This window comes from Colossoma macropomum, unplaced genomic scaffold (assembly GCF_904425465.1).
Source record: "Colossoma macropomum unplaced genomic scaffold, Colossoma_macropomum, whole genome shotgun sequence".
In the NCBI taxonomy this organism is placed as follows: Eukaryota; Metazoa; Chordata; class Actinopteri; order Characiformes; family Serrasalmidae; genus Colossoma; species Colossoma macropomum.
In genome coordinates, this window is record NW_023494793.1 from 27795263 (window position 1) to 27813726 (window position 18464).

An 18464-nucleotide genomic window follows, 5' to 3' on the forward strand; every position below is an offset into this window, starting at 1 on the left:
GGAATAACTACCTCATGTCAGTGCTCAGCAAAACATCAGTGATAAAACCAAATTACTGCAAAGATCCACAACAAACGTTTTGAGAGTTTCAAAAAAAGCAAATACAGAGTAGTGGAACAAGCTTGTTAATCTTATTAATTTACTTGCATCATGAAACAATTTAAAAGGCAGAATTTCATGAGAGCTCAAATTATAGCTTGTCAAGGAAGTAACCAGCGGTCTGTCATGTGATTAGTCAATGATTTAATGCAAGATGTGCTGGACATGTGTCAGTTTTTACTTCCTCATCTTAACACATATGTAAAGGTGCCGTGTGAAAGATTTAGGGGCATATAAGCCTTGTGCAAGAACGATCAACATCAACAGTAAGCATTTGGTTCAGTGTGTTTCCAATAAAGAAGGTTCCGTTAAATATTAACAGGGGTTTAGTTTTCATTAGTGATTTTGATTGTTAGCATTTGTTTTCCCAAGATATAGCACTGTTAATTGTATGTGTTGTTAAATAGTGCTTTATCTATTTATTTTTTTATTTATTTATCTATCAGTCTATCTATCATGCTATGAAGATCAGAATTCCAGAGGAATTGTTTTCACACCTGTAGTTTAACCATAGACTATAATTAAATGGAAACAGAGGAAGTGCTGTATTTAATACCTTAATGCAAAACATCCACACAAGGAACATGTTTATTGGGAAATTCCCCACAGGGGATTAGAGTGTGTCTTTTGTATGTTGAATATGTTAAGTATGTTAAATGTAAGATTTTCCTGATTCTTCCTCTTTAAATACCTATACACTTGGGTTGTACCATCACTTAAAGCCTCAAGCCTTCAACATCCAACATCTCCAGCAGCACAATGTTCTTCCTGAAGCTCTCTCTACTCACCTGTAAGTGTTGTCTGTGCTTGAATGTTGTATGCGAGGTGTGTGATGCTATGCATAACTTTTTCTTCTCAGCAGGAGCACTAGTAAACAAACAGAAGATCAAACTTTGTGTTGGGTGGGTTTAGGTCATTTCCATGTTCTTGAGTGCTGCATGTTTTGATGTTTTTCCTGCTCCCAGTACAGCTTTTAGAATAGGGAATGTCCTCCTGTGCTTTGCAGGAGGACTCCAGTACCAAGACTGGACAGTTTCAGAGAAAACTAAAGTAAACTGCTTTTCTTCTTACAGTGCTGGTTGCAGCTCCAGATTTGCTTGTTACTGCAGGTAAAAAAAACAAAAAACACCAATAATTCAAATGACCTTAATGCATTCTTATCACTGTGATGACTGTGTAACAAATGTTTAAGCACACTGACTTAAGTGCTCAAATATCTATGAATGGGTTATTATTTCAGAGAATGTAATCACCTGTTATGGCAGCGTCCAGCACCTCCGCTGTGGTAAGTTCAAATATTTTGCAGTCTCCAACATGACTAACCCAGTGATATCAATATAGAAATACTGGTAACACTTTTAAATACTATTTAGTGATAAATATAGTTAGTAAATTTTTGGCTTAGAAAGTTCTGTCTACATTCAGTACAAGCCAAGATTTTACTTAAAAAATAGCAAAACTCTTACACTTACAATTAACTTTCATATTTTATACCTTTATGCCTGTTTTATACAGTGAATCATACCTCAGTACTGTTCTATAGTGAATTAACTCCATATTTATAGTCATATTTCTTTGTTTTCAGAGATGGCCGTACAGATGGCAGCACTTGTAGCATTGGACGACCACCATCCCAAATCCAGAACACCGACTGCTCCATGAAGATTCCTCTGATCTCCAAGAGGTACAGAGTTTTAATACACATTCAGTGTAGAACATATTCACCCCCATTGCCAAAAACTCAGTGAAGTGATCTCTCAGCTTTAAATGACCCTATTTTCACTTTTTCCAGCCTCTCTTTATCCCTTAGAATTAAACAGTCTGTTTTTGTTTTTGCACTTCTAAGACTGATATATGAAAATGACCTCTGTTCTGATTGGATGTCCTGTATTGTGTTTGATTCAAAAAGCAGAGTGAGTTGAAACACTCCTCATAAAGCTGTGGTCAGATGATGGAGCGTATTCCGCCTAAAACGCTATTATATCCTAAAGCGAGACATGGAGTCTGCAGGCTGCACTCGTTTTGCCATAGAACACAGATCGAGTTGAAAAATGTTGAAATTCAGCAGAAAAGGTCTGCTCATCATGTGTCACTTTTCATAAGGCAACCAATCAAAAACGAGAGTGGGATGAAATTGAACCAGAGAGCGCACAGGGCTGTACTGTAGGACAGTTTTACTCGCTCAAAATAAATATTAATTCGCTGGTGTATGTACCATCCTCTCCATTGCTATTACCAAAGTTTGCTTTCTACTCCAAATGTGTCATATGTGGTGTTGAACTTTCCCCCATAACACAACCCATAAATATCCACTTCACTCCTTCGCTGCTTTGCAACACTTGTCACAGGTGGATTCCTTGTGGTTTAGACATTGACTTTTTGCAGAATATGCTCCACTGTTTGAATGCAGCCTAACTTCAGTGTGAGTGAAGCAGAGATAAACTGCTATAGGCTGAACAGGTGGATATGTAAATAATAGGTTTTTGTACCTCACAAAAAAAAAAAAGTGAAATCATACCGGCTGTTTTGTAGATATTTTCCAGATATAGACTGTATGGCCTGGGAAGTAAACGGTACATTTTGAAACTTTAACAATGTTTACATACAAAAATTCAGTTTTCCATGAAATGGGCCCTTTAAAGACACTGGTGAGATGTGCAAAAAAATACGTTACAAACAATCATGTTGTTACTTGTTGCTTCCACAGAATTACAGTTTTAATCTCTAATACTAGATCACACTTGTTTGGTCCCTCTCATGTACAGATTGTGAGCTGTTCAGACTCATTTCTACCAGCAGGGCACAAACACAGCAACCTTTCTTTCTTGTCTAACTGATAACCAGCTGTTTGAGGCCTGCTATTCATTCTAAATGCACATCATATCAAACACTGAGTATCTGTGCCAATACATTTTATCTTAAACAGGTGTGATGGCCACAGAGTGTGTGAGTTTAAGACTGATGTGATCGGAAGCCCTGATCCATGTGTCGGAACTTTCAAGTACTACAACACCACATATGACTGCATCCAAGCCCGTAAGTAGGAGTGACTGTATGTGTGGATTAGTGCAGCGTACACTGAACAAAGCATTTACTTAAAAATGTTTGCTAACAAATTCCACTTAAAAAAATGCCTTTTTAGAGTAAAACCATTAATAGTTTTGAAGAGTTACGTTAAGAATTGTAACGCTAATAGCTGATTAACTTCACTGTTACTTCACTGTATATCCTAATTTTCATAAACATGGTAAGTCAACATGTTTTGAAGAGCTGTAAATTACTGCTTACTAAAACTGATTTTTTACTAAACTAAAACCTAATTATCATATGAGGACACAGGTAGGCTAGGTAATGGTGTACAGGTGAATTTACAGCTGAAAAAGAGGTTATGGTTGTGCTTGTTTTTCAGGTGCCAGCGTGGCATGTGAGGACGGCTACAGCACACTGGACTGTGGTGAGAACTTCCCTCCCTCTGCACCACCTCACTGTTTTATTACTGATTGTTTGATTCCATTTGACCCAATTGAAATTGCAGATGTTACTCAGTAGCTTTAACTGTGTCTCTGTGTAGGAAATGATGTGATTCAGATCTTTAACGCTAATTATGGACGCACTGATAATAAGATCTGCTCAGAGGGACTTCCCAGCTCTTTGACTGTGAACACCAACTGTTACGCTCCTGACACTCTTACTAGTGTGGCCACACGGTAATTTGTGGGAATTTTTATATGTATTTTGTGTTTTGTTTACTGGGTCAGTGATCACTGGTCTAAGAGGCCTTTGTTACTATTTCACATTCATCTGAAGGTGCAATGGAAGGAGCAACTGCACTGTGCAAGCTTCATACACCATCTTCACAGATCCTTGCTTTGGGACTTCCAAGTACCTGGCTGTGTCCTATTTCTGTCTCCCACAGCCTGTTCGTGAGTAACCATTCTCATTTCCTTCCTCCTGTTAAACGGCTTTATTAAATTCTAACGGATCACTCCAAAACCAACATCAGCAAAGACCATCTTTTCCCAGTTTGTCATCTTCAACAAAGATTATAAGACAACCATGAAATTCTGATCACATTTTTGATGTCAGTTGTTCTTCTGAGACTTTAAATATGTAAAAAAATGTACAATTAAGAAATGATTATCTTCTGCAGAAACCAGTGTGACCTGTGAAGGCAACAATGCTGTACTGACGTGTGGTTTGTACACATCATTTTTATGCTTCTTCATATCTTATAATCATGAACATAATCTGCAGTCTATTTTTCTGTCCACACAAATAAGTTTTAATTTTTTTTCTTTTGCTAACTTCCTCCGATTTCAGGCGCTGGCATTTTAAAAATCCAAGCTGCTAACTATGGCCGAACCGATTCCACCACATGCATCGCTGGACGACCCGTCAATCAGATCACCAAGAACGACTGCTACGCAACCAGCACTCTAGCTGAAGTTATAAACAGGTGAGTTGAACTACATTTCAGTGTTACAGTGTGTACTTGAACATCACTGTTTTCTGTGGGGAGAGTTTGAATTAAAACAAATCTTTCTTTCTCTGCAGATGTGAAGGCAAGACCACCTGCACAGTCCCTGCCACAAATGGTGTATTCTCTGACCCCTGTGTCTATACTTACAAGTTCCTGACCATCGTGTATTCCTGTGTGGTTTAACCGTGAGTCTCATTTCGTCCTCGTCCGGCTCTCCACTTCACACCTCTCAAAGCTTGACTCAAGTGAGGTGCCATTTAAAGATAAAGGGTAAAAAGGGAATAGTGTGACCTCTATGGCCTCAGTGTTGGAATTCAGCTTAACATGTAAGAACATTTTGGAGGCAGAACAATCTGCATGCTTATTTCATAAGAATTGGCAAAGACTAAATTAGCGATGAAAACAAAAAAATAAAAAAATAAAAGTGGTTTGATGTGAAATGTGCCGTTACAGAATTTTAGAAAATGTTCCCTGCTAGAAAATCAGCAAAGGTCACCAGCCAAACCAGCACTTGTATGCTAGTCATGCAGAATGACCATCACCAGCTAAACCAGCAGCAGACCAGCATAAACCAGTATACACTGTCTTAGACCAGCATGGAATTCATGCTAAAAAAAAAGCTTATAAGCCATATAAGGCTGGGATATGGTAAACCTAGGTTAATACGGCTTTGCACATACTTTTTAGACAGTTAATCTGTCACATTCAGATTTCTGAATGTACATTGACAAAACAGAACACAGATGACGATGACTACATGTGAGAAATGAACCGAGCCATCAGAGAATCACTCACAGAGCTGAAAAACTGTTGTGCTGCATTAATCAGATCATCATCAGAGGGACGTAACTTTAATTTTTGCATTCTACATGACACGAAGATGCTTTAATGATACATTTACTCCACAGATTATGCTTCAGAAGTCCTTTTATTCTTTCAGCTCATCTCTGAACACAACCTGACTCTGATTCTGTCTCAGTCTGTCTGTTTCAGTTTCAAATAAAGTAAAAATGAATGTCTGATTCTGTATAAAGTAATTAGTATGACTACCAGAGGAATGTATCACAGTAAAGGAAATCAAAACATCATGAATGGCTGTTGTTGCTAATGATTTTAATGGTGGAACTGCAATATATGGGTATCAGTGAATTTATACAGCTTGGAAGCTGTGAATATCAGCGTTATTGTCTCTGACACCTAATGGAATTATTCACAGCAGTCTGTCAAAACGGTGAACACAGAAACTTTCCTTTCACTCCTTTCAGTGTACGGTTTGAAGTGCATGTTGTGTGTTGAACCACATGTCTTTTTACTGATATTGACTGCTTTCTGTTTCCTCACAGGACAACTGGAGGGATTCCAGCTTGTTCCTGATCCTGTTTTAAATATGTGCCCCTGCAGAAGTTTTTTTTTTCTGTTTTAATCCTACTTGCATGCATATTAAATATATGAAATGACTACTGTAATCATTTTATTTTCCATCCTTACCTGCTTTTTTAGATGTAATCAATAATTTCTTCCCAAGATAAATTCTTTATTAAAGACAGTGATTGCTTTATTTTAATCACAGTCATTAAAAATAATTGCATTAACATTATTGTTGTTTTCTGTTCTGTTCTTTACTCTCTGTCGCTTATCTGAGTGTCTGTAATAATCACTGGTAGTCTAAAACAGCAGCCTGCCTGAAATACTGATTAAATACTTTTCAAAATCCACATTTAACACCTATAATCCACTTATAAGTCTACATTTGACAAGTGTATACAAGTGTACCTAGATAAGATGAGTTCTCATGATTAAATTGACGATAACATCCTCATTATTAATCTAATGTGAATCTAAGAAGATATTACTCTAACTGTCACGCAGCAGTCCGGCTCAGACTCACACTTGGACTCCATTTCCCAGAATCCCGTTGGAGATCACATGACTCATAAACTTCCTCAATCCTCCTATCACGGTTCACAATCACCAGAGTACTGATAAATTGCCACTGTTTTCTTTGTCATATGACCTGTTTAGTTTAAAAGCCCAGGCTTTAGCTTAGTATTGCTTCTCTTTGTGGAGCTACTGAGTGTTTTCTGAGTGTTATTGTTTGCCATTTAGCGTATTGGACTCTGATTCTGGATTTACTGACTTTGCTCTTTTGTTTTTGCTCAGCCATAAACCGCTGGCCCAGTTCTGGCTAGCAGGATATGAAATCTCTGGCCCAGCTCTGGCAGCCGGACTCAGACCAGTTCCAAAATGAATGAAGTCATTTGGCCTGGATCCGGCAACCAGACCCGGCAATAATTAAAGACGGATATGTTTGTTTTATGACCTAAGGTATTTGCAACATGCTCTTACACAAGAGAAAAAAAGTAATTTTGTGATCCATGTATTAGTAAATAAATGAATGAATAAAAACAAACAAACAAACAAACAAGGAAACACATTGAGTCGCCAGTTTATTAAGAACACCTACCTTGTACATAAACTTGCTGACTATTTTATCAGGTAAATCTACAATATAGGTGCACTTTTTAGGTACCATTACTAACGGTAGCCCATCTGTTGCTTTCCATCTCTGGTCAGTGGTGGGCTGCATGTATAAAGTGGACAGACATGGGAGGAGTTTCAGATAAAATGGTGAAGGTACAAAGCAGGTGCACCTAATAAATCAATAACTTGGAGTGTGTGTGTGTACTTATTTTCATACTTTTACCGAAGTAACATTCCATAACTCTGTAGAAAAAACAAATAACAGGACAAATATTTTAAGAAATCAACACAGAGGTCATTATTCCATACAAATATTTACACATATGTAATACTCATGTGGCAAGTACTCATAAAAATACATATGGGACATATTACACATATAATATAGATTTATTTGCAAAAACATCTCCATTTTAATGAATTTTCATAATTCCTGTTTTTTATAGTAAATTCCTAGTAATATCAATCAAAGTTGGATGGTTTTGATTACGAAAAAATAACAAAGTACAGGTGACCTACAGAATTAAACTTTATTCAATTTTTTTTCTTTTGTTTTTTTGTCAAAACCAGATGGTCATTTCATGTTTCAGAGTTAAACAAAGCCATTTAATAGATACACATTACTTTTAAGTTCAATATTTAACATTCTTTACCATAAAACAAGCAGGTAAAGAGCTGAAAACTGCAACAAAAACAGCCCACTAATGGTCAATATTAAACACTTACAAGATCAGCTCTTGGAAAATCCTACAGCTGAATCTCAAATGGGTCACTGATCCCTATATAGAGTACTATGTGAGTAATGAAACTTCAGCTTTAACACCCAAATATTATACATTATGTCTAGTATGGAATTAAAACAGTTCTTGGCAGCGTTGCATCACCTCACCCGAAAAAAGTGTGCCGATTCGCTCAATGGATTAGGTTCTGCTCAAAAACAGCACTGGCATAAGCACTAAACTTGCAATGCCTTGACAGTAGACAAACACAAGTTTTGTAGCAAAAGTATTTAGGGTTCAGAGTGTGCTGTGTGTTAGAATAACTCACCACAGCCTGGTTTTCAAAGGAAGACGTTTATTTATTTTTTTTTTTGCAAATGAACTCTTGATATATAGCCATATTATTACTTATAGATATTTACATATATAAATTACAATATAAAATACATAAGTCATTTGTATGATGCCACATCTTGACAAGGTATAGAAACAAATGTGGGTATCTTTATGTGTGCGCATGCAAACTCACCTCTCACTGTTAATAAAAATGCAATGTAAAACATCTAACAGTACCTTACTTGGAGAAACAAGTTTAAGTAGAAACCATTAGTGTGTGAGCATGTGTATGAGAGGCCCTTTAGGCCAATATTCAAACTTGACTCTCACAAACACCATTAAACTCTCTCACACTTTGAGGGTACATTTACATTGTTGTACCTACAGTACCTTTATTTCTAAAAGTGTGCTGTCATTTGTAGGATACATATTCCATAGTATACATATTTCTTAGTTTACACTGAGACCCAGAGCTGTATGTCAGTCACACAAAGCAATGTTTAATAAAGTTAAGCCTTTCTTCAGGCGACTGACACTGCTAAAGCATAAATGCTAATTCAGTTAGCTTCGCTAGCATCAAGCTAACCGTGGTTCTCTTAAGCAATTCATAGCTGCTGTAGTCAGCAGTAGCTATAGCTACAATACAGTCAACTCATGACTGGATAGACATTCACTTAACATTTCAGTAACATTAAATCTGATCCTTTCAGTAATGATTTAAGTCTGTAACTAGATATTTCTGAAGGGACCTACTTAGCCTGTTAGCTATTACCCTGTTAGCAGGTCATGCTACTTTAATGTCATGCTTTATTCATAAAACAAATAAAGTGGGATACTTGTGAAATACAGTGTGTTCTATTGTGATATTACACTAAATTTAGCATGTGATTTGTCGTAGGTAGTTAGTGGCGAACATTAAAGTGTATACATCAAATCAAGAAGAAGTGCAACTTAGCTAAGTAGCTAATAGGTTGCTATGAACATTTCCCTTAGTGGAAAACTGACAATGAATGATAAGCTGTGATAAAGCATTTTAAAGCCAAAGGCATTAATTGTTAGTAGGCTTTTTTATTCACAACTATGAAAAATACATATTTAATACTTTTTTCCAGGTGAAAAGGTCAGTGAGATAACATGCAGTGTTTGTTCATTTTAAAACTTCCCGGAAGTTGAGCAGAGATGATGCTTCTGGTCAGCAAGCATAGTGAACAGTCGATGCTCACTGGTTTTTTATGGTGCATTGTGGGAAGTTTTAGGCAATGAAAGTTCCAGTGCACTGGAATGATTTTCACATTAAGACATCCTAGAAAATGGCCAATTCTCTAGGCAGTGCCCTGACTAGGAAGCACTTTGAGATATTGCCTATGCGTTTTGGAGTGGCCTAGTCAAATTTCTGACTTGAACCCCATTGAGGTGATATAGCAGGACCTGAAATCGGCAGTTCATGCTCAAAAGCCCTCAGTGTGGCTGAATTGAAGCAAATGTCACAGCCAAGAGCTCTTTTTGCTTAGGGTCTGGACATTTATAAGTAGCTCTAATATTGCCCTAATAACTATCTGTAATCTAATGTCTTCAAAAAGAATTAAAAGAATCAAAGAATATCAACAAAAACAAAAAAGGATAAAAAGGAGTGAAAAAGACTTCAGCCGCTGAGTTCTTGTGGAAGGAAGGAAAATGCATCAAATGGCAAGATGGTTCCCGGTCAACCACAATGCAAAGAACATCAAAACATCCCTTTTTATTCCCCTCTGGGGTGATGAGGTAATCTCGCCACCCGTTTTACGCAATTCCATACCATTTTAATCCCCATTATATCCAACCCTTACACCCTTTTTTGGTAACCCTTAAAACCAAACGCATATGATGCCTTTTTTTTGAAACCCACTCTGGTCTAAGTCATTAGAGAGTCCAATGCATACAGTCCATAGTCTGTGCCCCTATATTACCTTTTTAGGAGGGCTCCAAGCTCTCTAGTCAGCCAATGTTTTATTCAATCTTTTCCATCATAATTCTGCAAAGAAGAGACAGATTCTCCCACAGCAATGAGAAAGTCTGACCTGCAGTTATGGGAAGCATTTTGTTGCAGTTGTTGCTGCTACAAAGTGGCACAAGGCACTGTTTTCCTTCAATAAATGAAATTATCAAAAGAGTGATCATAAACATGACTTTGTTGTTTTTCTTATGTTCTCATGTCTTATTTTACATTTTGTTTGAGGATCTGAAACTGTTCAGTGTGACATTTGAAAGGGGGGCAAATACTTTCTTATGGCATGGTAAAGGCCCCCTTTTTTGACAGTTTAACTAAAGACTTCAACAGAAAATTATTTCATGACTGACATTTGATTTATATGATTTTATGTGTCCTAGTTGTTCCCCAGACAATTAGCCCAATAAGCAGGAGTCCAGTAATTTATTTTCTCGCATTTCACTGCAGGCTCAGCATTTATTACATTTTAAGGAATTTCATTCTATCACAGAGCACAAGAGGTCACACTGTTCTTATTTTTGTCCCTTATCTGTTAGTGTCACTTTCATTGGACAGCTGAAAAAGAGAGAGAAAGCCATCATTAACCACACAGGAATATACAATGCTCAGGTACTTATAGGTGCCCACACAGGGGTCAGTGAAGACATCGTTTGTGGCAGGAACTGTGCAGTTGCCCCTGTCATTACATCTGCAGAGAAGGAAAAATGTGTTGTAAGAAATCAACTTTAAGAATTCTCTAATGTACAAGGACATAGACTAACATTCAGTAGAGCTCACCTTTTTGCAACTTCAGATAAGGAGGTAGTTGCAAAGCAATCGGTTTTGGTGATCTGCCTGAGGGGTCGTCCTGCAGAGCACGTAGTGGAATCAGTTCGACCATAGTTAGCACTATGGATTTTTAGAACACCAACTCCTGGAATTGGAAGAATTTAGCACAAAGGAAAAGGCTAGTGAAAAGGTGTGTACAAACCACTTGTAAAGAAAGAAAAAGTAGTCCCAGACTACAAGACTGCACTTAAAGAATCCTCAGCCTGTTTCCAAATTAGCAGTTAATTCTGTAACAGATCTGTCAGCTGCAATCAGGGTTGGTAACTGTCTTTACTGCTTAACATTTCTGAATGTGCATTTATAGTGTCAGGAATTCCTCAGTCCTTCATTCTCTTCATTTATTTCTGCCTTGGTCTTGTCTATTTATTGTGCTATATGCTTGCTTTTTGTTTGTTTTGATCTTTGTCTCTCTCCCTCATTCTGCCCCTCTGTTATCACTCTCACCTGTGTCTAGTCTTTAACCCCTGCAATCTCATTATTACTCCTAGGTGTCTGTAGTCTCTAGCACAGTCACTGCTAGTTTGACTATGTATTTCGTGTTTAGGTTAAAGTTTAGTGTTTTTCTATTAGTTTGTTTTACTACTCCGTGTTTCATTGACTCCCTTGCCCTCTGTGTTCCTGCCTACCTGCTTTTCTTACCTGATACAGACTCAAATAAAGAGCACTTGCACTTCACTCCTCGTCTACCTACCCAGCCCCGACATTGCATAGTTGAAGGTATTGCTCTTAATTATACAATATGAAGGTAGATATGGAAAAAAAGTCTGTACAAACCACATGTCAGCACAGCAGTACTGCCTTCACAGGTCACACTGGTCTCTGCAGGAAACAGAAATTATTTCTTTTTATGCACAGAGAATCTCAGAGGAACGTCATTTGAAAATGTCATCAAAAATTTTTAGTAATACTGAGAGTAATTGTGATATGCAATTAGTGTGTGTGTGCGTGTATTGCATATCGTTGCTATCAGTATTACTAAAAGTTTTGATTACATCTTCTCATGACATTGTCTCATGCACATGCACACACGACTGGTTGGATAGCTCAAAAATTGTCATTAGAAATTGTCAGTTGATGATAATTTTAGAGTGTAATGAATTCTCTGACTCTTCAAACCTTGTGCAAACACTGGCTCCACTAAGTAGCAAGCTAACTATCTGAAAATTAGCATAGCATTGAAAGTTATTCAAGAGTTTTCTTTGAAGCATTTAGTTTTCTTTATGTTTCTTTGTGTTTTCTTTGAAGCATTTAGTTTCTTTATGTTTCTCATGGGCATGTAATTATTGTAATCCCAATATGAAATATCACCTACATTTCACTCAAAATCGGTCTGTGGTTAGTAAAATGAACAGTTAAATGGCCTTTTTCTTTCACACTAGGAAGCTCTTGGCCATATTATTGGACAAAACACTCCAGACTCACTTATTATAAGTAGAAGTCTGGCGACTGAATATATGACACATTTTGTTGAAGTGCAAGTAAGTACTCAACTTTTACAGAGAACACACTTCTGCACATTTTAATGCACGATTACAGTTTATTTGCTGAATTAAACATAAAAAGTGGCCTGTGAAAAAGTTATTTCACATTTTACATTTTACGTTTTTTTTTCAATATGTTAAACTCAAATAAAAAAATAGAAATTGTGCACTAAAATTTGCCAATTTTTTTACAAAATATTTAATATTTTTAATATTAAAAAATGTTCATGTTTGTTCCCCATAGTGGATTTATTAACTTATGAATGCTTAGAAAAAGTCATTTGACTGGGCATATTTGAATGTAAACATATGACTTTATATTAATATTTAAGATTTCAGTTAAAAAGAAATTACTTTCACATGACTTACATTTGTTTAACATACGATTCATGGTAGTTAACTAGTTGGGTTAGTGTAAGCAACATTTTTCCTAAAACAATAGACTTGTCATTACCATCACAGGTCGTTACATCGCACAATTGGTTGTCATGGTATATGGGCATATAGAGATAATAATGACAATGTGATTGTCCCAGTTATAACTATAATAACAACATTGAATATGCTGTTATTGTGTGATTTGGGTAAGATTTTGGTTGAATTCATGAATTTTACCACCAAGTAACATGCGTGCACACTGGCTATTATTCCATCAGATGTGCCTCAAATTAATCTCTTAAATGTCCAGGGCCTAAAGGTGGGCCCAAAGTTTTGTTACACACTTCTAACCTAAGAATAGCTCAACCAGTTTGCGTTCAAGTCCCTATAGTGACTGAATAATAAGCCTTTGTGTGTAATAAGCCTGGGATTTCAAGGGGTTAAGGAAACACCCTTATGTATGCATATGCACTAATGAGCCAAAATATTATGACTGGAATAATGTAAATTATCTTGTAACAACAGTGAATGTCACGGTCTGGGAAATCTTTGACAGTAAGCGAACAGTCAGTTCTCATAGTCGACGTATTGGATGTGGGAGAAATGGCAGGCATGAAGACACATTCCACTTTAACAAGCGCTGAATCTTTATGGCCCGATGAGTGGGTCAGAAGCATATTTAGCAGGTGGTCATAGTGTTTTCCAGTTTCCTGGAGATCCCCAGTTCTGTGTAATTCCTAGCCTGCCTCTGGATGTAGATCTTGGATATGCCTATGTTAATGCTCACTGCCTGTGCTTGACCTCTGCTAATCCATTTGACTGTGATATAATGACTGGAAATGTTCCAATGAAAAAACTACGCACACACTTTGCCGAAGAAAGGTGGTGGTGGAGTGACTAGATTAAAAAAAACATTTAACAGGAAGAAGGAAAAGAGGTAGATATTAAAAGAGTGGCAGTAAGGGACGGATTACTCACGAGCAGGGCGACAGAAATAAGAGACAGCCAGATACTTGTAAGTCCCAACACAAGGATCGGTGAAGATGGCATTTGAAGCTTCCAGAATGCAACTTCTCCTTTCATTGCACCTTTAGATGAACGTGAAATAGTAAAAAGGACCCTTAGGCAAGCTATTCCATCAGAAAATCAACAAACATTAAAGCCTCCACAAACTTACTGCGCAACCACACTAGTAAGCGTGTCAGGAGCATGACAGTCGGTGTTCTCGTTCAAGCTGCTGGGTTGTCCGTTTGAACAGATTGCCCTATCAGTGCGGCCATAGTTAGCACTGATGATCTGAATCACATCGTTTCCTACACAAAAACACAGGTGAAGCTAAGTTCAGCCGCAATGCGTCAAATGGAATAAAACAAGAAGCAATGAAAAAATGAGTAAGTAAAGAAGAAGGAACTTCTCACCACAGTCCAGTGTGCTGAAACTGCCCTCACACGTCATGCTGATACCTGAAAACAAAATGAATGAGTCTTAATGGTCTTTTGAATAGAAGTTCAGTTGTAAAGCCATGTTGGACTCATCTGCAAAAATGAATATTATATGGCTGTGATAGAAATATGGGAATAATACAATTGTATGCAAAAGTTTGGGCACCCCTGTTCGAATGACTTTGTTGGTTTTTTAAGTGAAAACAAGTTACACATCCTCTACAGAGAGCACACTTCTGCACACTTTAGTGCACAATAACTGTTTATCTGCTGAATATTACATTTTGGGGGAAAAAAATAATAAAACATGAAAAATGGCCTGTGCAAAAGCTCTGGCACATTTTACAATTTATGTGTCATTTTTTCCCAAATATGTTAATATGTTAAACTCAGCAAATTAATAGAAGTTCTGCACAAAAATATTTAGGTGTGTTGCCCATAGAGGATGTGTTAACTTATTTTCATTAGAAATGTGTAATTTGACTGAAAGTGTTTAATCATTCGCACTGGACTATACTTACAACTAAAATTCAAAGGAAAAAAAAACTGAAAGCTGAATACATTTTCATTTACGGTTTTTTGTTTAAAAACAATACCAGTTTCCTGTAACGCTGAAATTAATCCTGACACCACATCCATGCATGAGTCATGCGTAGGCAAGAACAGAATAATGATGCCGAAACCTACGCACAGTTTGAGGTAATAAACTGGCACAGCAGACAATTTTTATTTCATAGCACAGAAAATTTCCCCCACTACAGGAGCAAGATACCCCCTACCCCTGGCAAATCTTAACCTAAGACAACAAAAAATGTTGCCTAACTCTAGCTAATAATAATTACTAGAGCATGTAACTTTGATGCTAGCAAGCCAATGTCTCTCATCTCTTGTTACTTCTCAACCTCAAATATATTAGCCTTCTGTGCAAATACATTACCGTGAAACCAGTTTTAAAGTGAATATCGTATTTATATTCAGTCAGTTTATTTAAAGAGTATTCAAGGAGTTAAAATTTAAATGTTTAAAAATTCCATGATGTGATCATCTCAAATTCTGACACACTGTCACTTTTACGGACTACTTACGTGCTTGGATGCAGTTGTAAGTGGTGTTGTAGTATTTGTAAGTTCCGACGCATGGGTCAGGGCTGCCAATCGTGTCGGTCTTAAACTCACATGCAATCTGCCCATCACACCTGTTTAGGAGAAATGGAACAAAAAGCTGTTTACTTGGATGGATCTTAGATGTTTAGTTATATTTAGAGTTCATAGCAGACTTTAGCCACTGGAGAAAAATGCACTGGAGAAAAAACTCAACACCATTATATTGATCACCCAAGAAAGCTAAAGATGAAAGAAAGGAAGACTTAAGACTTTTTGTGTCGGTTGGAACAGCTCAGGATAAAGCAGTTTACATTCTGCTTATTCTCAGCTTTATCCCACATGTAAACATAGTCACTAAGATAACTTTTCATCACTTGAGAAATATTGCTAGATATTGACCTTTTTTCTATCAGAATGATGCAGAGAAACTTCACGCATTTGTAACAAGCAGAGTTGATTACCGTAATGCTTCAATCCATCCTCTGCAACTCATACAAAATGCAGCTGCATGGATCCAAACAAACAAAAAAGAGAGCTCATATCACTGCACAGAAGGAGCTGTCTGTATCTTTTAGGATAGAATATATTTATTTTTATTTATTTATGGCATTTTTCCAGTTTTATCCCCAATTTAGTCATGTCCAGTAGCTAGGTCTCCTGATAATACCAGTGCTAGGAGGGTGAAGGGTGGCACATCAACTTGTGTCAAAGTGTATTTATACAGCACGGTTTACAACAGGTGTTATCACAACACAGCTTTACAGGACATCCGGGTCCAAGTACCAGTAAGCAAGCCAGGAGCAAAAGTAGCAAGGAAAAACTCCTTAAGAGCAAGAGGAAGAAATCTTGAGACGAACCAAATCTCTTCTACTTGTTTTTTAAAGTTCTCACAATGTCTGTCTGTTTATGTTCCAGTATGTGTTTCCTACCTTCTGCAAATACCTTCCATAAAATACAGAACACTGAAATTCAGAACGGTGGTACTCAATTCATCTTTTTATTAGACTCAAGCTCAATGCACACTTTAAAAGAAACATTATTAAGATATGTTTTTAAGAAACATAACCCTTAAATTAATACTCCTAACTTTAATTTATTAAATTGTTTCCCCTATACTGCTGTCGCTGAATAGTAACTATAATAGAAAAAAATCAAACTGAACTTCAATTTCTTCTATTATTCTTAAGTGTCATCATCTGTCTGTAAAGCACTTTGAGCTGCCACTGGTATGGAAAGTGGTCTATTAATAAAAGTTATTAGTAGTAGTAGCATTAGTAGTACACAAGAGATGTTTTTTTTTCTTCACAGAACTGGCTAAGAGCTTTCTTTCCTTGGACGTGTACAAAAATTACAACATAATTTTATGTGAATGCTCTCAGAATCTTGGCAAAGAGGGTGAATGTGGTTCATAATCCAAACAAAGAAACTCTACCTCTCAAAGATAAGGGGAATGTTCACAATGCAGTCGGTGTTCTGGATCTGAGAAGGAGGGCGACCAGCACTACAGACGCTTCTATCTGTTCGGCCGTATACAGCAGACTGCACGCTTATCAGTCCGATATCTGAAAACACCGAAACATTGATATAAATATGGAGTGTTGTGGATAATTCTCTGTAGGACTAAGATGTGATTCATGACACTGGTTAAAAAGACTCAAAGCATACATTTATAAAATACTCTCATTACTGCCAACATCTGAATATTCAGCGTTGCTGAATTCCAATTCAGGTTAAAACTAATCTGAATGTTTTATCAGGTTTTACTCAGAATTTATCAGACATTTTTTGGACTGGTTTCCTGGATATGGGTTAAACTGCAGAACCAATGGTGAATCACTACTGGAAATTCCCTTTAGTCTAGGCTTAGTCTTAATCTGGGTGTGAAAAGCTGGCCTTTTATGTCTAGTCCCTTACAATAATAACATCTATTCAGATATCATAGGCTCAATGCTGTTGGAGTTTGTAAGATATTTAAGCTTACCACAACTGAGGCGCTGGACATTGCCATCGCAAGTGATCACATTCTCTGAAATGATAAATCATATGCAAAGATCCTTGAGAAAATAAGCCATTTTCATTTATCAAGACACTGATACATGACAATGATAGGGTTAAAAGTATGTGTTGAGTTTTACAGGTTATTTGAATTATTGGTGTTTGACTGCATTTATTCTTACCTGTAGAAGTGACCAAGCCAGGAGCTGCAATTAGCACTATAAGACAAAAACAGTCACTCCCTTAATTACCTCTGAAGCAGCCTAATTATAAATCTAAAGCAGCATCTCACAATCCTGGTATCAGCATAATCCCTGCAATAGACATTTTATGGCATTCTCTGCTCCTTCAGGCATACTGGGAGCAGGGAAAACATTCAAATATCCTCTAGAATATAAGCAGTCTCCAAAAAAATTTTTCCACACTTTAAAATTGTCTACTTCTCCTGTTTAGCTATATATGAGTATAATCAACCTGATGTTTCAAATTTAAAAGAATTGAAATTACTTACCGGTGAGCAGAGACAGCTTCAGGAAGAACATTGTGCTGGTGGTGGTGCCAAAGGTTTGAGACTGACCTATATATAAAGTGGCACAAGTCAAGGAAGCATTCACATGACAGGAAAAGCCTTATGTTATCTGTTTGCGCAAGATGTGGCCTTTTATTATTGGGAAATTTTGTCATAGCAGCTTAGCAGGTTTGTACCACTATGTTTCAGTTTAAAGACATAATTATGTTGCATTAAGGTTAAATCTACAGACGTTCCATTTAAACTGTGACCCACCACTTCACCACTGACCCACCATCTAACATGCCATATGTGGCCACTACTTAAATCTGAACTAGATCCAGTAGTTCAAGTTAAAGTAGTTGAGCGGTGGGTCAGTTGCGGCAGTGGTGCTTCAAATGTGGACATGAGATGTGGCCCTTTCATGGCTGTAAACAGGCAGGGCTCTGGCAACTGCACCTGGCTCACTTCTGTGCCATTATTTCATCCAGCATGTGACCAAGATTTGAGATGTACCAACTTTACTATATGGAGAATTTGTAACTAACTGCCTGACTGTGGACTGGTGGAGGCCCAAGTGTTGGGTTATCATTATCTATCATTATCATATGTCTTCCTGCACTGACC

The 18464-nt window shown here is 37.1% G+C and overlaps 2 protein-coding genes across 2 annotated transcripts; one reads left to right on the top strand and one right to left on the bottom strand.

The window, feature by feature from the left end:
- Positions 1-257: 257 nt before the first annotated feature.
- Positions 258-6060, top strand: LOC118814078 (rhamnose-binding lectin-like). The gene is made up of 13 exons (XM_036579739.1): positions 258-365; positions 822-889; positions 1173-1208; positions 1340-1384; positions 1687-1783; positions 3026-3135; positions 3509-3553; positions 3671-3806; positions 3907-4022; positions 4250-4294; positions 4420-4555; positions 4654-4764; positions 5923-6060. Exons 2-12 carry the CDS (start codon positions 859-861, stop codon positions 4760-4762), a joined length of 906 nt encoding a protein of 301 aa, XP_036435632.1. The 5' UTR covers positions 258-365; positions 822-858; the 3' UTR covers positions 4763-4764; positions 5923-6060.
- Positions 6061-10511: 4451 nt separating this feature from the next.
- LOC118812934 (rhamnose-binding lectin-like) lies at positions 10512-17911 on the bottom strand. The gene is made up of 11 exons (XM_036578041.1): positions 17841-17911; positions 17512-17547; positions 17316-17360; positions 16767-16896; positions 15317-15426; positions 14208-14252; positions 13967-14102; positions 13768-13877; positions 11705-11749; positions 10880-11015; positions 10512-10790 (listed from the first exon to the last, which is right to left on the bottom strand). Exons 1-11 carry the CDS (start codon positions 17869-17871, stop codon positions 10628-10630), a joined length of 987 nt encoding a protein of 328 aa, XP_036433934.1. The 5' UTR covers positions 17872-17911; the 3' UTR covers positions 10512-10627.
- Between the last annotated feature and the right edge of the window lie 553 nt (positions 17912-18464).